Here is a 16,196-nt window from a genome sequence, read left to right on the forward strand (position 1 = left end):
TTCAGCGGAGAGCCCCTGGGGGACGGGGTGCGGGTCTCAGCAGTCCATGTCGAGGCAGCACCCAGGCCCTTAACAAGCCCTGCCAGGGCACTGTTCTCATCCTTCGGGGGCCACATACTGACCCAGTCTGTTCCCTAGGGCTCCCCTGAGAGTTCACTGAGTGACCCCCAAACTGAATAAATGTAATTCTCAACAGAGACAACTCTCGCACAGCACCCCCCCCCCGACCCTGGACACACTGGGCACTGTCTGGAGACATTTTTATCTGTCTCAGTCTGAGGGAGGGGGGTGTATCTGGCATCTAGTGGGGAGAGGCCAGGGACGCTGCTGAACACCCAACAAGGCACACGACAGCCCCCGCAGCAAAGAATTATCTGGCCCCAAATGCCAATAGTGCCAAGCTGAAAAAGCCTGGGTTAGCTGGAAAACTTCCCGGTAGTGGAGCAGGCTGACAGGCCCACAGACCACTTCTAGGCATCCGTGAGGAAAAAGGTAACTTAGGGTTCTCCCCAACTCAAGGTTATAAACTACACTCCTTGCAGCACCAAGGAAACAAATTGTGAAAACCAGCAGGTAACGTGAAACCACTGAGAGCCATGCAGAGGTGTCCTCATCAGCGACTGAACCCCAGCTCAGCTACACTCCCTCGCCGGTGCTGCAGAAGGCTCAGTCCCGGGCAGGATGGCCATCCTCACGCTGCCAGGGAGAAGCTGCACAAAGGCCCGGGCTGGGACAGCAAACCTCAGATGGGCTCATACACGCACAAAATGACTGGTAAGTCATTTCAAATGTCTACTTTCATGCTATCAAGAGCCACAAAAGAGTCTGAAGTTCCAGGTAACACTTTGGACATAAAAAAGAATTATTAAGAAAGGAAATCAGAGTTGTTTAAACAGGATAAAATGAGGTGACGTAGCGAGGGGTTAGGGTCCTCCAAGAGTGCACCTGTGTGGAGAGGGGCCCAAAGAAGGCAGGCAGGGGTAGGGAAAGTGGTTAAGAGGGTCTGGAGTCTGCTGGGCCTGGCTTACATTTCAGCTCCACACCTACTAACCAGGACGGTGTTCGCCGTCCTTGTTCCTTCCGGGGATGCCTGGGAAGTACATCAAGTGCCGGGCACAGGAGCCAGCACAATGGGGACCTGGTACAGAGCAAGCTTCTGGGAAGACACTGGCTCTAGGGGCCAGCACCACCACCTGCCATTGCGGGACCTGGGGCAGATAAGGCCAGGGCTCGGGCACAGGTTAATCACTTGTAGCCACGCTGCCCTCTCAAGGCCCATGAGAGACTGTGTAGGTGAAAACACAGGTCAGGGTTAGGTGAAGAGAGGGGAGCACTGCCTCTACTGAAGCCACCTGCTTTGGGTACATGCTAATTTGGAATTCACCAGCATCGTGCTGGTTGTGTTCAAGTTTTCCACTATTATGCAGTCTACGAAAAGAGGGCGAAAGGTAAAGATGCTGTGCAAACAAGATAGCAAGGGAAATGTTTAACCTAATTCAGAAAACAAGTTACTCAAGCACTTGTGAAACGCTCTTCAGTGGGACTCTCGAATGCAAATACGGTTAACAACGAGGATGACTTCACCCCCCCCACCCCTCCGCAGAGGGCCTAACGCGTGCCTGATACCGATCCAGCTTCTTTACATTCTTCCTAATCCCCACAGTCCCAGAAAAACTATTATTTCCATCTTACCGGGGAGCAAACGGAACTGTGGGGAAATATAGGTAGGCTGCTCAAGGGCACAGTGAAGCAGAAGCAGAAATGGAAGCCAGGTCAGACTGGTTCCAGAGCCACGGATCCTATTTTTAATCACCTGTAAAATTCCTTCAAAGAGACTTCATCTTCATGCAAATATTATACTAATTGCAAAGGATTTTAAACAGATCATTTAAGCAGAGGAGGCTGGATAGGCCCCTATAGGGCAACACTTGACAAACAGAGGCATTTAAAAGGCTAAAAAATGCATTTCATTAAATTATTCTTCAACCCAGACTGTCCTTTAATTCAGACAACTCCCTCGTGCCCTGATTTTACTCCAGATTAATTTTTACTATAAATAGAGGAGATCACCATGATGGATACACGCTACCAGATAAATTGGCGTTTAGAAACCCTGAAAACTCTCCAAAAATAAAGATTCCTAACCAGCTGCCACACTAATGTTGGCTGCCCTTCCTTCCCCTGTGGGCACAATACCAGCCTGGGACAGAAAAGGGGATGTTCTTCCCTTGGCTGTGGCTGGCACTCCAGAGGGAGCAAAGGAAACCAACATTTATTGAGTGCTAGGTGCCGGGCCCAGACACAGGTGCCTTCTCTCCTCATCTCCAGCTCCAGCGCGGCCACGACTGTGTCCCACCCTCATACCAGGTGACCAATGAGTGAAAAGTTATTGGGGAATAGGATATACCCACGATCTCGAAGGATCACCACCACAGAGATAATTTAACCATTGCAAAGGGGGAAAAGTACCTTTACAAGGGAGAGATCCGGAGACCTCACCCCTCCGCCACATAAACCACCTCATTACTGAGAGCAGGGCCGCCTGAGGTCACGTGCTTCCTGGTACGCCGTCCTGTGAAGCAGAGTACTGCCTACGGAGTGCTCCTGCTGTAAAAAAGGTCACCTGGACCTAAAACCTCCCCCAGACAAAACTCAGGGAACACAGGGGTCCACGGAACAGCTCACACAGCACCACAAGGAAACACCCAGGCAACTCCGGGACACGGCACACAACCCCATGACAAGCGATCAGTGCTCTTCAAAACAGCTATGTCATCAAACAACCAATGAGCGTGCGAGTGAGTGCAGGGGGTGACAGTTCTATAGTAAAAATGACTTCAAAACACAAGTCATGCAACATGTGGCCCTTGACCAGCTCGGTTCTCAAAGACCGCATTTCCAAGAGACTTGGGGCAGGTGGGCAAGTGTGACTACGGACTGGCTGTTGGGTGCTATGGTCAAGGTTTCGTATCCATTTTCTTAGGCATGATCATGAAACTGATTATGCAGAAGACTGTCCTTCTCAGGAGACTCAACTGGAAGTTTTTAGGGGTGAAGTGTGATCCTGGCTGCGACGTATCTTCAAATGGCTTGGCCAGGAAAAAAAAAAAAAGTATAAAGAGAAAAAGCAAATGTGGCAAAACACGAACAATTTCTGAATCTAGGTGGAGGGCTGATACTGTATTATCACTGTAGTATTTCTCATCTTTCCTGATGTCTGACATTTTGTAAGGTAAAGACTGGGATAGGGTGGGGAGAGGAGACCCCAGGAAGGGTGGCCCCCGCAGGTCTGTGCGTACAGAACATGTAAGGAGGCCGGTTCACCATGTGAGGAAACCAGTGACTCTCGCACGAGACTGAGATTTCAAAGCCGGGCAGACTGGTGTGTGAGGTTCCTCTGGGTCGCAGGAAAGCTCTCATTTCTCAACGCCAGCAGTGTTTTTGTAGAACACGGACGCCCTCTCCAGCTGGCCAGTCCCCATATCTGCACCACAAAAATAGGGAGGTAGGTCTATCCAACCTCTCAAACTGCTTGCTGTGTTAAAAACCGATTCTGTCGGGGCGCCTGGGTGGCGCAGTCGTTAAAGCGTCTGCCTTCGGCTCAGGGCGTGATCCCGGCGTGCCGGGATCGAGTCCCACATCGGGCTCCTCCGCTGGGAGCCTGCTTCTTCCTCTCTCACTCGTCTGCTGTGTTCCCTCTCTCGCTGGCTGTCTCTATGTCACATAAATAAAAATAAAAAAAAATCTTTAAAAAAAAAAAAAAAACAAAAAAAACCGATTCTGTCTATACTTCAGCCCGGAACTTTGTGCACGGTGAAGGAGGCTTGTGTTTGCTATGCATCCCACGTCCTGAGAGTCAACACCCCCAAACGCCAACACGCACGCTGGCCGACACCAACCTCTGGCTGACAGCCGGGCCATGGTCCTGCAGTGGACAGTGTGCTCAGCTCTGTTCTGCTGTGACTCTGGTCTGAGCAATTTCATCAAGTCGCAGACTAGAGATAAAGCCACCAAAACAAGAGGAGCGGTTCAGCAGGCAGGTCATGACAAGCCCCCTCACTGAAAGCATTTCTTTCTACTCAGACACCAGTGCTTCTCGGTGACGTCCCAGAGAACCCAGACTGGGAAGTCCCTTTATAAGCTTGCCTCCGAATGTGTTCAGCTTTCCTTGCATACAGAGGGTAGCTTAGGTAGCGCAGGGAGGTGTGAGACATGCTGACCTGTCTTAGCCGACACCGAGACATGCGTGTGGATGCTGGCCGGTAACAGTCTGTATTTATGCAACTTGAAGAGAGGCGACATACATCACCTGGCATTCTTAACTCTCGACCGTCTGGGCTGAGACCATCTGAAAATCTCCATACAGAGCCAAGCACCAGGATGAGAAATCCTGTGAGAATCAAAAGCCTCCCATATATATGTGTGTATACGTATGTGTGCGCACACACACGGATGTACATATATATCTGAAGTCTTCCTCCAGGACAAAACCCTCTAGGTAAAAAACACAACCACCTGTAAATGGGGAAAAAAAAAATGATTTTTCTGGGTAGAAAAAGAAACATAAGGATAGTAGTCTGAGGAGTCACTGAATTCAGGGATGTGAAGTGATGAAAAATGCCTCCGCCTGTTTGGCAGAGAAGGGGGTGTAGCCAATGGAACAGAGCTGGTCTGCCCGGAAAATGGACCAGTGCCTGCCCGCAGAACTGTCGGAGAAGAGAGCCAATGAGCCCATGGCCCGGGGGGAAAAAAGCACCCAGGTGGGAACAGACTGTGACCCCAAAGAGGTTAACTGCTCAGGAGAGATGACTGCTATTTAAAATATGCTCGACAAAGAAAACAGTGGAACTGACGAAGGATGGAGAGGCTTCATCTTAACACACCGAGACCTCCCTCAAGGGCGGCAAGGTGGACACCTGGCACAGAAGCCTGGCACTCTTGCCAGCAGCTCTGCCTGTCTGGGGAACCGACGCTGTGCCTGGAAGACAAAGCCCAGGCAAATCAAACTGCTCACAGATGCACTTCCTTGACAGCACCTCCACCCCCTCCCCTCATCCCCAGCAAAGTCACTGCAAAATGTGATGCAGCCCCTGAGAGATTCCCTCCTCAACCCCACAGTGCCAACGGGGAAGCCCCGTGGTTCTCAGAACAGAACCAGCAAGTTGAAGAGATAAGCAAGGGTAGACACAGTTCTCACCCCTCCACCCCTTCTCCCCGTCTCTCCTACTCATCACTGTCCCAGAAGCCAATGCCCATTTCCACAGGCACCCTCCTCATCTAGACTTACATTGAGCAAAAGGCCACTCTGTAGTCTGGTCTTTGCCTACAGAAAGCACCCACCGCAGTGGGGTTTGCACATGTGCTCGCACTGAAGATTAAGCAAAGTGGGTATGTCCCTGAAGACTCCAGGGCCAGCGCCGTCACTCAGAACACAGGCGACCTGGCACACTTCTCAGCGACAAGCAATTCTGTCCGGCTATAATCATATTTCCCTCCCTGAACCACGAGTATCAAGCTCTCAAGAATAAATCGGGCCATCAGCAGCAATCAAATCCACGGAAATAGCCAGAGCTAGGATAGCAAATCCTAAGTTAGGGAACAAACCGCAAAGTAAGCTTGCAGTTCCTTCAGAGAGAAAGGCAGACCAGATGGAGGGGACAGAAGTGGGAGGGGAGGGGGACCCACGCACGGTGTCTTGAAAACACATGCATACAGTTCATGCCCCCAAGTCAGCAGCTGATTTTGGCTAAGTCGTCATAAATTAATACTGTGGAAACAAGTGGGTATTTGTTCAGCTGGGAAAATAGCAAGACAAGTAGAGACTAAAAAGGAAAGAAAAAGTGGCAAACATATACAGTCGGGCACTTGGGGTAAGATTTATCAAGGCCAGGCAACGAGAAGAAGTGTCATCCCAGAACAGCCTCTTTGGGGTTACCTGAATGAAGCCTGGGATAATTCATTCAAACAAGCCCCGTGTTATGACAAGCAAAGCTGTAACGCCAGCAACTCCACCCCAGAAGACAAACGCACACAGCTGCAGGATCCGTCCCCAGTGCGAAGGAGCATACTTTCTGCAGAAACTTTCCACTCTGCCCATGTGAGCACAGTGGGGAAGTTTTGAGAACCAGTCATTCTGGAATGAATGCCTCCGTACAGATCGTTATAACCCTTCCTTCCCCCAGAATGCAATCACAGCCAACTGAAGCCTCCTGTTAACTGTAATGAAGGGAATGACGTGCACCAAGAAAACAACACAACCCCAAACGCACAGCACACCTGACAACAGGGTGGAACTTCTAGTTCTCCAGAAGGGCCATCTGGGGCTTTTTCCCCTCCATCAGGAAACTCTCAAGAAAGGGCCCGTGGGGACTTAGCACAGGAATTCTGCCACCTCTCCAGACCTTCTGAGCCACCTCCTCCACTAAGCCACTAGGTTGCCTAGTCGCATGGAAAGGAAGGAAACTTTAAATACAAGTAATAGAGTGCGTTGGGCAGGGGAATGGCCAGAGGAGGCTTGAGATGCAACTTAATCAGGAAAGCTTGGGACAGATACGGAACAGGTGGACCTGTTCAGGAAGAAAGGAGGGGAAAGAAGGCAGTCTGGGTGGGTCCTGCTCCAACCAAAACAGAAAATAAAGCTGGGGGGAGAGGGGGAGGCGGGGCAGGAGGAAGTAGTACTGGGAACGCAAAGCATGGCCTTACAGTCCAGGTATTGCAAAGTAGCGGGGATTTAAAAGCCAAAGGGAGACAGCAAATCTTTGCGGAGTGAGGAAGCAGGAAAAAGCCTAGCAACAGACAGGGCATTTAGGGAAGCGGGTTCAAAGTGCGAAGGGAAGGCTAGGAAGAGAGGGCACAAAGGATTATTCCAGCTGGGGGGTTCATGGCCCCAGGATGGAAAGTGGAGTAGCCTTAATTCGCGATGACAAGGTAGCGGGGGAGGGGGGCGCGAGTTTTAGTTCTCTCGGAAGAGAGGCGTGTGCGGGCTGTAGGAGAAGAGAAGGGGGGACCCCCTGGCTAAAGGCTGTCGCGATAAGGCGAGGAACTCAGGACCCTGGGTCGGGGGACGGAGCTCCCGCTAGTCTGGGAATGCCCAGCCTGCGCTCGCGGGCAGAAGGCACCCCCGCCACAGGGCCCGGAGCCCCAGGCCTTAACTCTTCAGGCAGGAGGTTCCCCGAGGCGGGGCTGGGCCTGCGGTGGTCCCACAGGGCCTCAGGAGGGGCGGGGGTCCAGGACTCACGCATTAACGTGCTGAAGGCCACGACGCCGAGCAGCCCCTGCAGGAAGATGCCGAAACTGTGCATGAGCGCGCCGCTCTCGCAGCGGCCCGCCCCGGACGCGACGGTGGAGGGCGGCCCGCCCGGGAGCCTGTGGCTCGCGTTCCCGGCGGGGCCCTGCATGGCGGGCCTGGCGGAGGGGCGCGGGGCGCCGCGGCCAGCCCGCCCGCCCGGCCTCGCTGCCTGCGGGGGCCGCGCCGCCGAGCTCCGGGCCGGGAGTCCAAGCCGGGAGCCGGTACCTCCGCCCCGCGGCCCACTCGCCGCCGCGCGTAACCCGACGTCTGAGACCGCAGCGCCTGATTGGCTCGGCCGGGCGTGGGGGCGGGCCTCAGCTGCTCCAGCTCTTCCCCGCCCCCCCACGGGCGGGGCTCCGGCCGGGCGTGGGGGCGGGGTCGTGCGTCCAGGCCACAGGTAGAGCGGAGCAGGTGAGCCGGGCTGCGTGGATGCGAGTGAGCCCAAGGACCCCGAGCTCCAGGTCGGGAAGGCAGGAGCCGGGACCGTCTGCGACTAAATTCTTTTCTTTTCCAAGATGAACCCCTCATACCCTGCAGAATTTATTAAAAACACTCCTGGATTCCACCCTCAGATTCCGATTCAGTAGTTCTGAGACAGGGCGAAATAATCTGCATTTTCAGCAGCCTAGATTATTCTGAAGGAGGCGGTGAGGAAAACAATCCAAGACTCTGCACACAGGCATGTTCCTTCCAATCCAGACGTTTGGCGTCCTTCTACTTTCCCTGTTAGTACGAATATTGTGGCCAAAAGCTTTTCCTAGATTCGTCAATCAGGCCCGAGTCGACTTTTTTCTTCCCTAAACATTATGTAAATGGTCATTTTAATCCAATCACTGTCATTTAGAAATATACAACGTTTATACTGAAAACATGGGAACATATCCCCATCTTGTTCATTTTGAACGTGCTTCATAAAGCCAAATTGTTGGCAACTGCCAGAATCTCTAAGGTCCCCCTCCACACATGCACGTTTACTCCCACCTTAACCCTTTGACTCCGTGGGACCAGCTCTCTACCTCTACGAGGGCCTGTAGTGCCTATTCTCCCTTCTACCTTCCCAGCCCCCTCTGGCTTTTCTCCGGACATCTCGTGTTGGTGCTCTCCACTCCCTAGCCTTCCTGCTGCATGTACATATGGTATTACTCCAGTAGACACTGGGCTACATTTGTGGAACAAAAAAAACCGTATTTAGAGAGTTTCCCTAAAAAATATCCACCAAGGAATCCCAATGGGCTAAATGCTTACAAAAGCTTTCTGGGTTCACAGGAATATTAACCTGATTATCCAGAGAACAAAAATGCTACTGGCTCCTTAGAGCCAGTTCTCTAGTCCTTCTCTTACAATGCACTTCACACCTCCTGTGTCTTAAATGGCATTGTAGCTGCATGTACTCTGTTCCCTTTTCTCTGCTGAATGAATGCTACTTGTGCTTGAGGCCCACCTGACCTCCCTCTCCCCGGCCGGCTTGCACATGACCTTGTGTATACTGCTCTACTAGAACTTTTCTGACTGCTCCATTAGATGGCTGTACACGTCTCTCTCTCTCTCTCACAGCTGAGTGTGAGCCTCCGGAGGGTGGGAACTGGTTTTTATTAGCCCTTGAATCCGACATAGTACCTGGCACAGAGAACATGGCAACACTTCTTTAAATTAAACTGAATTTTAATTTATAAAATTTAAAACTCTCCACAAGTTATTGAACATGGGAAAATACACAAAATCAGGTTAAGAAAATAAATAGGTCAGGGGAAATTGCATTACTGTCTTTAAATCTAAGAAAGTCTCTTATGGGGATGCTCAACAGTTACAGTCCATGTTCAGAGGGAACCAAATGAGAGGACATGTACTTAGAGCAGGAGAGATTGTGGGCTGGGTATAAGGAGACTGTTAGTTGCTTGAAGATACAGGCAGCTTAAGGAAAGTTGCACACCGAGCGGAAGAATGAAGGTTTTGACAAAGCACTGCTCTGCACATCCAGATGTGGAGGGATCCTTAAGGCCCGTTGCTGCTGTAGCAAGGCAAATGTAGACAAACGTTCTTCTGAGATCGGGGGCAGATTCCCCAATGCCAGGAGCAAGGTCGCTGTGGGGAAAGTCTGCTCTTCCTACCTTTCCTGAACTGCAATTAAAAAGTACCCAAATCCAGAGAGTTGGACAGCAGGAGAGAAGGGAGAATTCTGGAAAGGTACATTTTATTGATGTAGAAAGGAACCTTCTGCTCCTTTCAGAGATGATTCTGAGGCCCCACTGGAAAGAGTTTTGAAGGATTTACTCTGGCCAAGATGTCTTCTTCACTGTCAAATGAAGTTAAACGTAGCTTAAGACCTGTTTTAATTCTCTTACAACCACTTAAAACTGTCATAATATACCACATCTTATACACTCTTATTTACAAAAAAAACAAAACAAACAAACAAAAAAAACCACACACAAAATATTCATCCAAAATAGTTTTTTTTAATCCCTTGAAGTTATACCCACCAAACTAGATGGGAGTTATTTTAATAGGTATTCTTGTGCATATTTCTCCTTAATTATACTTCATCCTCAATGCATAACTTTTAAAATTAAGAGAAAAACAGCAAGCAGGAAGGATACAATGCAATATGCATTTTGTTTTGTTCCAAACAAGCAGCTTAAAAAAAAAAAAAAAAGGATAGCATAAACAAAGTGCATCAGTTCCAACAAGTTAGTATCAGAAAGAGGCCTAAGGCGTGCTGGAACCAGCCAGAAGTCCCACCCTAGCAGGCCTCTGATTGTCTTTAGAGAATATTCAACCAAAAAAAGGAAGAAAGGAAGAGGAAAAGAAATGAACACTTTAAAATCTCAAAAGAAGCATTCGAACTACACTTCCCTAGAGCCTTCTTGCGAAAGGAGATAAGTAACTGTCCAGTTTTAACTTTGTCTAAACTTCGTATGGGCCCTTCAATCATCTGCTTTGTGACTTCATTTACCCCTAAAGCCTACCCTCCTCCTTCCAGCACTCTTTGCCCACCTCCATTCTGCCAAGCTAGGCATGCAGTTGGGTTGACTAAACCATGTAGAAACCCTTCAAGACTGAGTTTCCACACATCCTGAGAACAGGCACCCCCATCAGCAATGGTGGCATCATCTCACTAGGCGGTATCATCCTTTGTCCCCCAAAATAGCTCAGGGTCCACACTTGACTGCTGGTGTTGAGGACTTGTCCGCCAAGGCTGTATGTAGATTGTTTCTCTTTTAAAACAGTCCTTTGTGATAGGCCATAGCACCAGGACAAACCCAAACAGTGTAAGTCAGAAAAGACGTAAAGGGAGGGAGTTTTAGGCCTATTTCTCCATTCCCCCTCTCCTGGTTTTGCTGGTTCTTGTGAAAAACCTAAGAGTTCTGAAACACCAGAAGCAAGACAATCTCCAGTGCATTTACTGCCCACCACCTTCTATACCTTCACCCTGCAGGCTGCCCTCAGAAACAAGGCCACCTCTGTGGTCTGGAACAAGTACAGAGGACACCCCAAGCGAGAAGGCTTAGAACCAGATCCTTGGACTGGGGTTTGAGTGTAGAACTCTTCTGCAAAAACTCCAAGTCCAAAGGTGGCTTGCTTGGATAGATGCAAATTTCCGAAGTACGCATATTCTTACACAAGGTGTGAGAATCGTCAAAGTTCACTAACAGAACGTAGTGAAGTGGATCAAGTCATGGAAGAATTACAACCGCATGAAAGGGACTGACTTCTTTTTGGCTTTGCAGGAAACTTTGTTCTACAGAGTTTCTGAGACAGCATCAGGACCATGACACATGGTTATTTACAGTGGACCCAAGACCAAAGACATTCAAATTTTAAAAGGGGGTCCGTGGTTCCCACTGAGATTTATACTTCACATGTTAGTGATGTCTTCTCCTTCATCTTCCTAAGGCCAAATGATAACACAGAACACTTTTGAACTTACACACACACACACACACACACACACACACACCACCCCTAGAATACAGGACCAGTGTTCAAACCCAGCATGTGCTTCCACTGTTGAGACTAAGGTCCTAACATCTCTCTCAGAGCTTCTGTGGGCATCAATCAAACCAGTGAATGGGGTCTTCAATGTAAGTCTTTGGTGATAGGTGCCAAGTAAATGTGTCTGTGAGTTTTCCCAAAGTTCCCATCTAGATAATTCTTACCTACTGTTAACAATTTCCTGACGTTCTGTGTGTCCCCCAGAAATACTTTTTGGCTTGCGAGAGGGGAATGGTTCTGGGTCCTGCTCTAGCTAAGGCCTCCTAAAGCTTTTAATCTCTATTCAGGTACCACATTAATGATGGGATTAATAAAAGAGAGTCAGTAAAATATATTCAAGTCCTCAGGAAGCTTTGGTCCAAGGCCCTCTCTCTCATTGTGAGAAGAACTACCTCCAGGAGAAGAGGCATATAAAGGCCAAGCTCTGAGCTGGTTTTCCATGTCTGCCTCTATCATATTTCCATAAATATTTACCAGGAAGCCACTCTCTTCCAGAGGTTGCTAAGTATCCTTCCCTGACCTCATGTATCCACAACATAGATGCCGGGAGCCACCTACATCACCAAAGAAAGGCAGATATAGGTAAAGCCCCAGTAATGCATCCCCTGCATTAGACACCTCAACTCACCTTCCACTGAGAATGATGAGGGCAGTTTACAAAGGAAAACAGCACAGTTCCCAGAAGCCCACAAAATACAGTCAAAATGTCACAGCACATCTTCACGTACAATAAGAGGTTTCCCTAACACACTAACATAGGCTAATAGTGGTCGGTCAACTTCAAGGTCCAGGAGGCTTATACAGTCCATTCACCTGTTTCCAAGTTTGTCAATTCAGAATCAAAAAATGGATCATGGAGTACTTCCTGACCTCAGGCAGCTGTGGACCAGCTGAAGCTGAAATTCAGACAAATGCAGCCCCTGATAATGTATCTCTCAGAAATTTAAGAGGGTATCAATGTTTAAAGAACAAAGTTCACGTGTAATATACAAACACTTTACCCCAACATGGTGAGTTATTATCAGGTTTAAAATCTGTTTCAGAATCAGAGGAATCAGACTGTCACTGTTGTCCAGACAAGCCCCAGCAGCTTTAGGAGGGAAATGGAGTCTAAATTTTCTACTAAAAAAAAAAAAAAAAAAGCCCTGTGCCAAATTCCCAATTACCTTCTCTTATTTAATATATGGGAGTGGGGGGTGGGGTATATAATTCTTTAATGCAGTGGCCTGAGAAACTGTATATCACCATGAGAATGCAAGAAATATTAAGGGAAACCCAACTTAGAGTTGGCTTCTCTCTAGGAGAAAGCTGAGCTTGAATAATCACGGTACAGACAGAGGAGCCCGCTGAGCCCTGACTGACTATACCCAGATTCAAGACGACTCAGGGCCGTGAGCTTCACCTTTCCAGGGGCTTTGCCCCCTAACCTATGGTTTTGGAGACGGCAAAAGAGAGACAACTTAACGTATTCACTGTTGCATTTGGTCAATTCCCTCTCATAGGAAGTAAATCTCATTTCCCTAAGTAAAACAAACATTGATCTTCTTCAAGGAACTCCCTGTGCCTTAGTGCCTTAACTGCTGAGCTCTCAGGAACCTTAATTATGTAAGTTACGCACCCCCTCCCCCAAGACCCTGTACTCAACACTAATTGTTCCCAAGCATCTCATATATGCTTCTCTTCCATAGGCATAAAATTACATTTTTAAAAACCGGATCGCTAAGTTCAAACATATTAACTTTTACTTAAATGACGCTTCTTTCCAGGTCTATCTGGTAGTAACCTAAGCAAAGAATTGATGCTTTAATATACGGTTTGGTTGGAGCGCTTGAGTTAAGGTGGTTCATAAATAATCCAATGAAGAGAGGCTGCAGACCACAGAATGTCTGCCAAGATCCATAAACTGGTGGGAGCAGGAGAGGGGAATAAAAGGGAAAAATCTACCATCAGTTTAAATTTGTAATAATACTACCTTATATTTGTATAGCTGTTTAGAATTCACCAAGTTTGTAGTTTTAAAACATTTTCAAATCTTGACGATGAATAATTAAGTTATAAATTTGCAGGTAACTAGGATAATTAAAAAAAAAAACAAACAAAACCAAAAACCCAAACACTCGGCAATGCAAACCATTTAAAGGAAGCAATCTATGTGTGCCTCCTTCCTCATCCCTCCTGGCTGGAACAGCACAGCAAACGCTACTGTTCTATAGTAGCTAGCAGTGCGATCCTAAGTGAAAATTTGCCTGTAGTTTCATGTTAACCTGAGCTGGGCCAAAAGAAACAACTAAAAGCAAACCAAGTTGTTGAGCTGTTGAGTGGGAATCCTCAGACTGTAGATTACATTCAATTTAAAGGTTTCACCAAGAGGACATGTAAATGTGACTAGGCCAAGAGGTTTCCAGAATCCTTAACCACCTCTCAATCTTTATGCAGCCACTGAGGACACGAGGACACACTGTTACAGAAACTCCATGCTCTGCATCACCCCCCAAAATGTTTTCTCTGTTGTGCTTCTACACTCTCTGCCTGGAGACACCCAGAAAGAAAGGGAAATGGGTTTTCCTGTGGGTCCAAGGACCACCGACTAATTTTCACCCAAAGTGAGGACTCTTGAAACAAACAACTGCAGAGGAAAGTAAATAAAGTAAGAGCCACTGAAGTCCCTCTGAAGACTGATGGGGAGAGAGCAACTAAACAGAAATACCCACAGTCTTTGAGAGACCACCTAAAACAGGGAGCCCATGCTGGGTCCAGACGGGAACCAATGACAGCAAGGTTCTCAGATCAGGCCAGGAACTGGTGTAAGTGCTCACATGATATTTTTAAGAAAGCAAACAGTGTTTTTTGTTTTTGTTTTCCCTCCAGCTTCTGTCATAGTTTTAGTGTTCATGTAGCTTAAAAATGGCATCATACAAAAAACCTTATACATGGCTGTAAGCTCAATCATCAACAGAGGTAGTAAACAAAGGAACTCCTAAGACTAGATGGTAAAATGGATCAAAGTGTGACTGTACATTCAAAACCCTAGAGCCATGTAATCATCCCCAAAATGAACTGTTTTAATTTAAAAAAGCTTAAAAACACAATGACAATGAAGCACTGATGTGCCTTAGGCATGGTCCCAAATCAGTGCTGACTTAAAGCTATGTCCTCTCTTTCCAAGAAAGAGAAAGCAGAGAACAGAGTTCAATCTACAATGGGAAGGAACAGAACAAAAAGACGACCACCACAGGGGTGCTCTCCAGCAGCCGAGACTGCTCTTCGTTTTCAGGCCGCACCGCTGGAAATGCTTAGTCTTCTTACAGGAGTCTTCTCTTCACAGCCTTTCTTTCGTTAAAACTGCAATCTGCTGACCAAGAGATGCCCACAGTTCCACTGGCAGGAGAGCCACTTCTGTGCAGTTTCTGCTTCCTCAGCGTGGGTCCTCCTTCCCTGAAAGTGCAAAGAGAGCAAGCCGACCCCTGCAGGGCCCAGAGCCCCAGGGCTGATTCAGCTCCACCTGCAGAGCAGCGAGAAGGATTTGTGGCATTTGAGCCTCACAGACACACAGCTCACTTTGGTTGTCCTTCTCAGTTAGTTGGCAAACTGCTCATAGAAAGCAAACTTGATCCTCTCTATGTGGTGGCAGAGTTTGATGGCGGGGCCCAATTTTAAGTCCATGCACTCTTGAACAGTGGGAAGGGTAAGGAGCAACAGGGCCTGCCCGTCAATTTCCTGTTAAAACATAAAACACACATTATCTATGATGTGCACATGGATGGCAGCTCAGTCCACACAGCCCCCGTTCCCTCTGGCTTGTGTCAAAGTCCCTGTGCTCTCTTTTCCTTACTTTCCCCCTTTACATAAGTGGCACACAGTTTCTTCCAAGTGCCCCCCGCAGACCTCCATGCTAATGAATCTTCAGAATTTAGGAAAAATTTTTACCAAGGATAAGAATCCATTCTACCCTTTCTGCTCTGCAGAAATTCAGTGAATGAACTAGTTTGTAACTGGCTACTGAAAGTGACAAAAGAAACCACTTTTTAAAGGATGCTTTTTAGGGGCGCCTGGGTGGCTCAGTCATTAAGCGTCTGCCTTCGGCTCAGGGAATGATCCCAGGGTCCTGGGATCGAGCCCCACATCGGGTTCCCTATTCTGCTGGGAGCCTGCTTCTCCCTCTCCCTCTCCCACTCCCCCTGCTGGTGTTCCCTCTCTCGCTGTGTCTCTCTCTCTGTCAAATAAATAAGTAAAATCTTTAAAAAAAAAATAAATAAAGGATGCTTTTTAAATCTGAAATAAAATATTAACTCTAAACTTCAATGTTTTCCTACTCTGTAACATTCATAAAAGCCTGTTCAGGGGCGCCTGGGTGGCTCAGCCGTTAAGCGTCTACCTTTGGCTCAGGTCATGATCCCAGGGTCCTAGGATGGAGCCGTGCATCGGGCTCCCTGCTCGGCGGGAAGCCTGCGTCTCCCTCTCACACTCCCCCCACTTGTGTTCCCTCTCTTGCTGTCTCTCTCTGTCAAATAAATAAATAAAATCTTAAAGAAAAAAAAAAAAAAAAGCCTGTTCAGCTCTTCAAAGATGTTCAGTTTAGAATCTCCCCAATTATCAAAAAAAAAAAAAAAAATTGATATTTAAGGCCACAGACTATTTGTTTCAGAAAACTTGCCTTAAAACTGATCACCACTTTAGAGCCTAACATATTACAGATGTTAATTATTCTTAAAAACAAGCAAATCATTATTTTGGAAAAGAAGAGCACAATTAAGAACTGCATGCTTGATTTTAAGCCATTTGAATATTTGGGAGACGGAAACAAAGTCTTGGGAAAAATGGCAACACAGTGACCATCCGCCTCAACTGTGGGGGGAGTCGGATCACGACCTCTTACAATCCTCCTGCTACGACACCTAAAAGGGGGGCTACATTT

At 47.9% G+C, this 16,196-nt stretch overlaps 2 protein-coding genes across 14 annotated transcripts in view; both read right to left on the reverse strand.

The window, feature by feature from the left end:
* The window catches only part of STIMATE (STIM activating enhancer), a 52,858-nt gene extending 45,342 nt beyond the window's left edge, over positions 1-7,516 (reverse strand). The window contains exon 1 of the mRNA XM_026501016.4: positions 7,238-7,516. Coding sequence (XP_026356801.1) covers positions 7,238-7,397 — 160 coding nt within the window. The 5' untranslated portion in view covers positions 7,398-7,516. The remainder of the gene's footprint in view (positions 1-7,237) is intronic.
* A 2,208-nt stretch (positions 7,517-9,724) lies between these two features.
* SFMBT1 (Scm like with four mbt domains 1) overlaps positions 9,725-16,196 on the reverse strand; it is a 126,477-nt gene continuing 120,005 nt past the window's right edge. For all 13 annotated transcript variants that reach the window (XM_026501023.4, XM_048226516.2, XM_057311794.1 and 10 more), the window contains one exon: positions 9,725-14,998. In XM_026501023.4, coding sequence (XP_026356808.1) covers positions 14,858-14,998 — 141 coding nt within the window. In that variant the 3' untranslated portion in view covers positions 9,725-14,857. The remainder of the gene's footprint in view (positions 14,999-16,196) is intronic.

This window comes from Ursus arctos, unplaced genomic scaffold, assembly GCF_023065955.2.
Source record: "Ursus arctos isolate Adak ecotype North America unplaced genomic scaffold, UrsArc2.0 scaffold_14, whole genome shotgun sequence".
Classification (NCBI taxonomy): Eukaryota; Metazoa; Chordata; class Mammalia; order Carnivora; family Ursidae; genus Ursus; species Ursus arctos.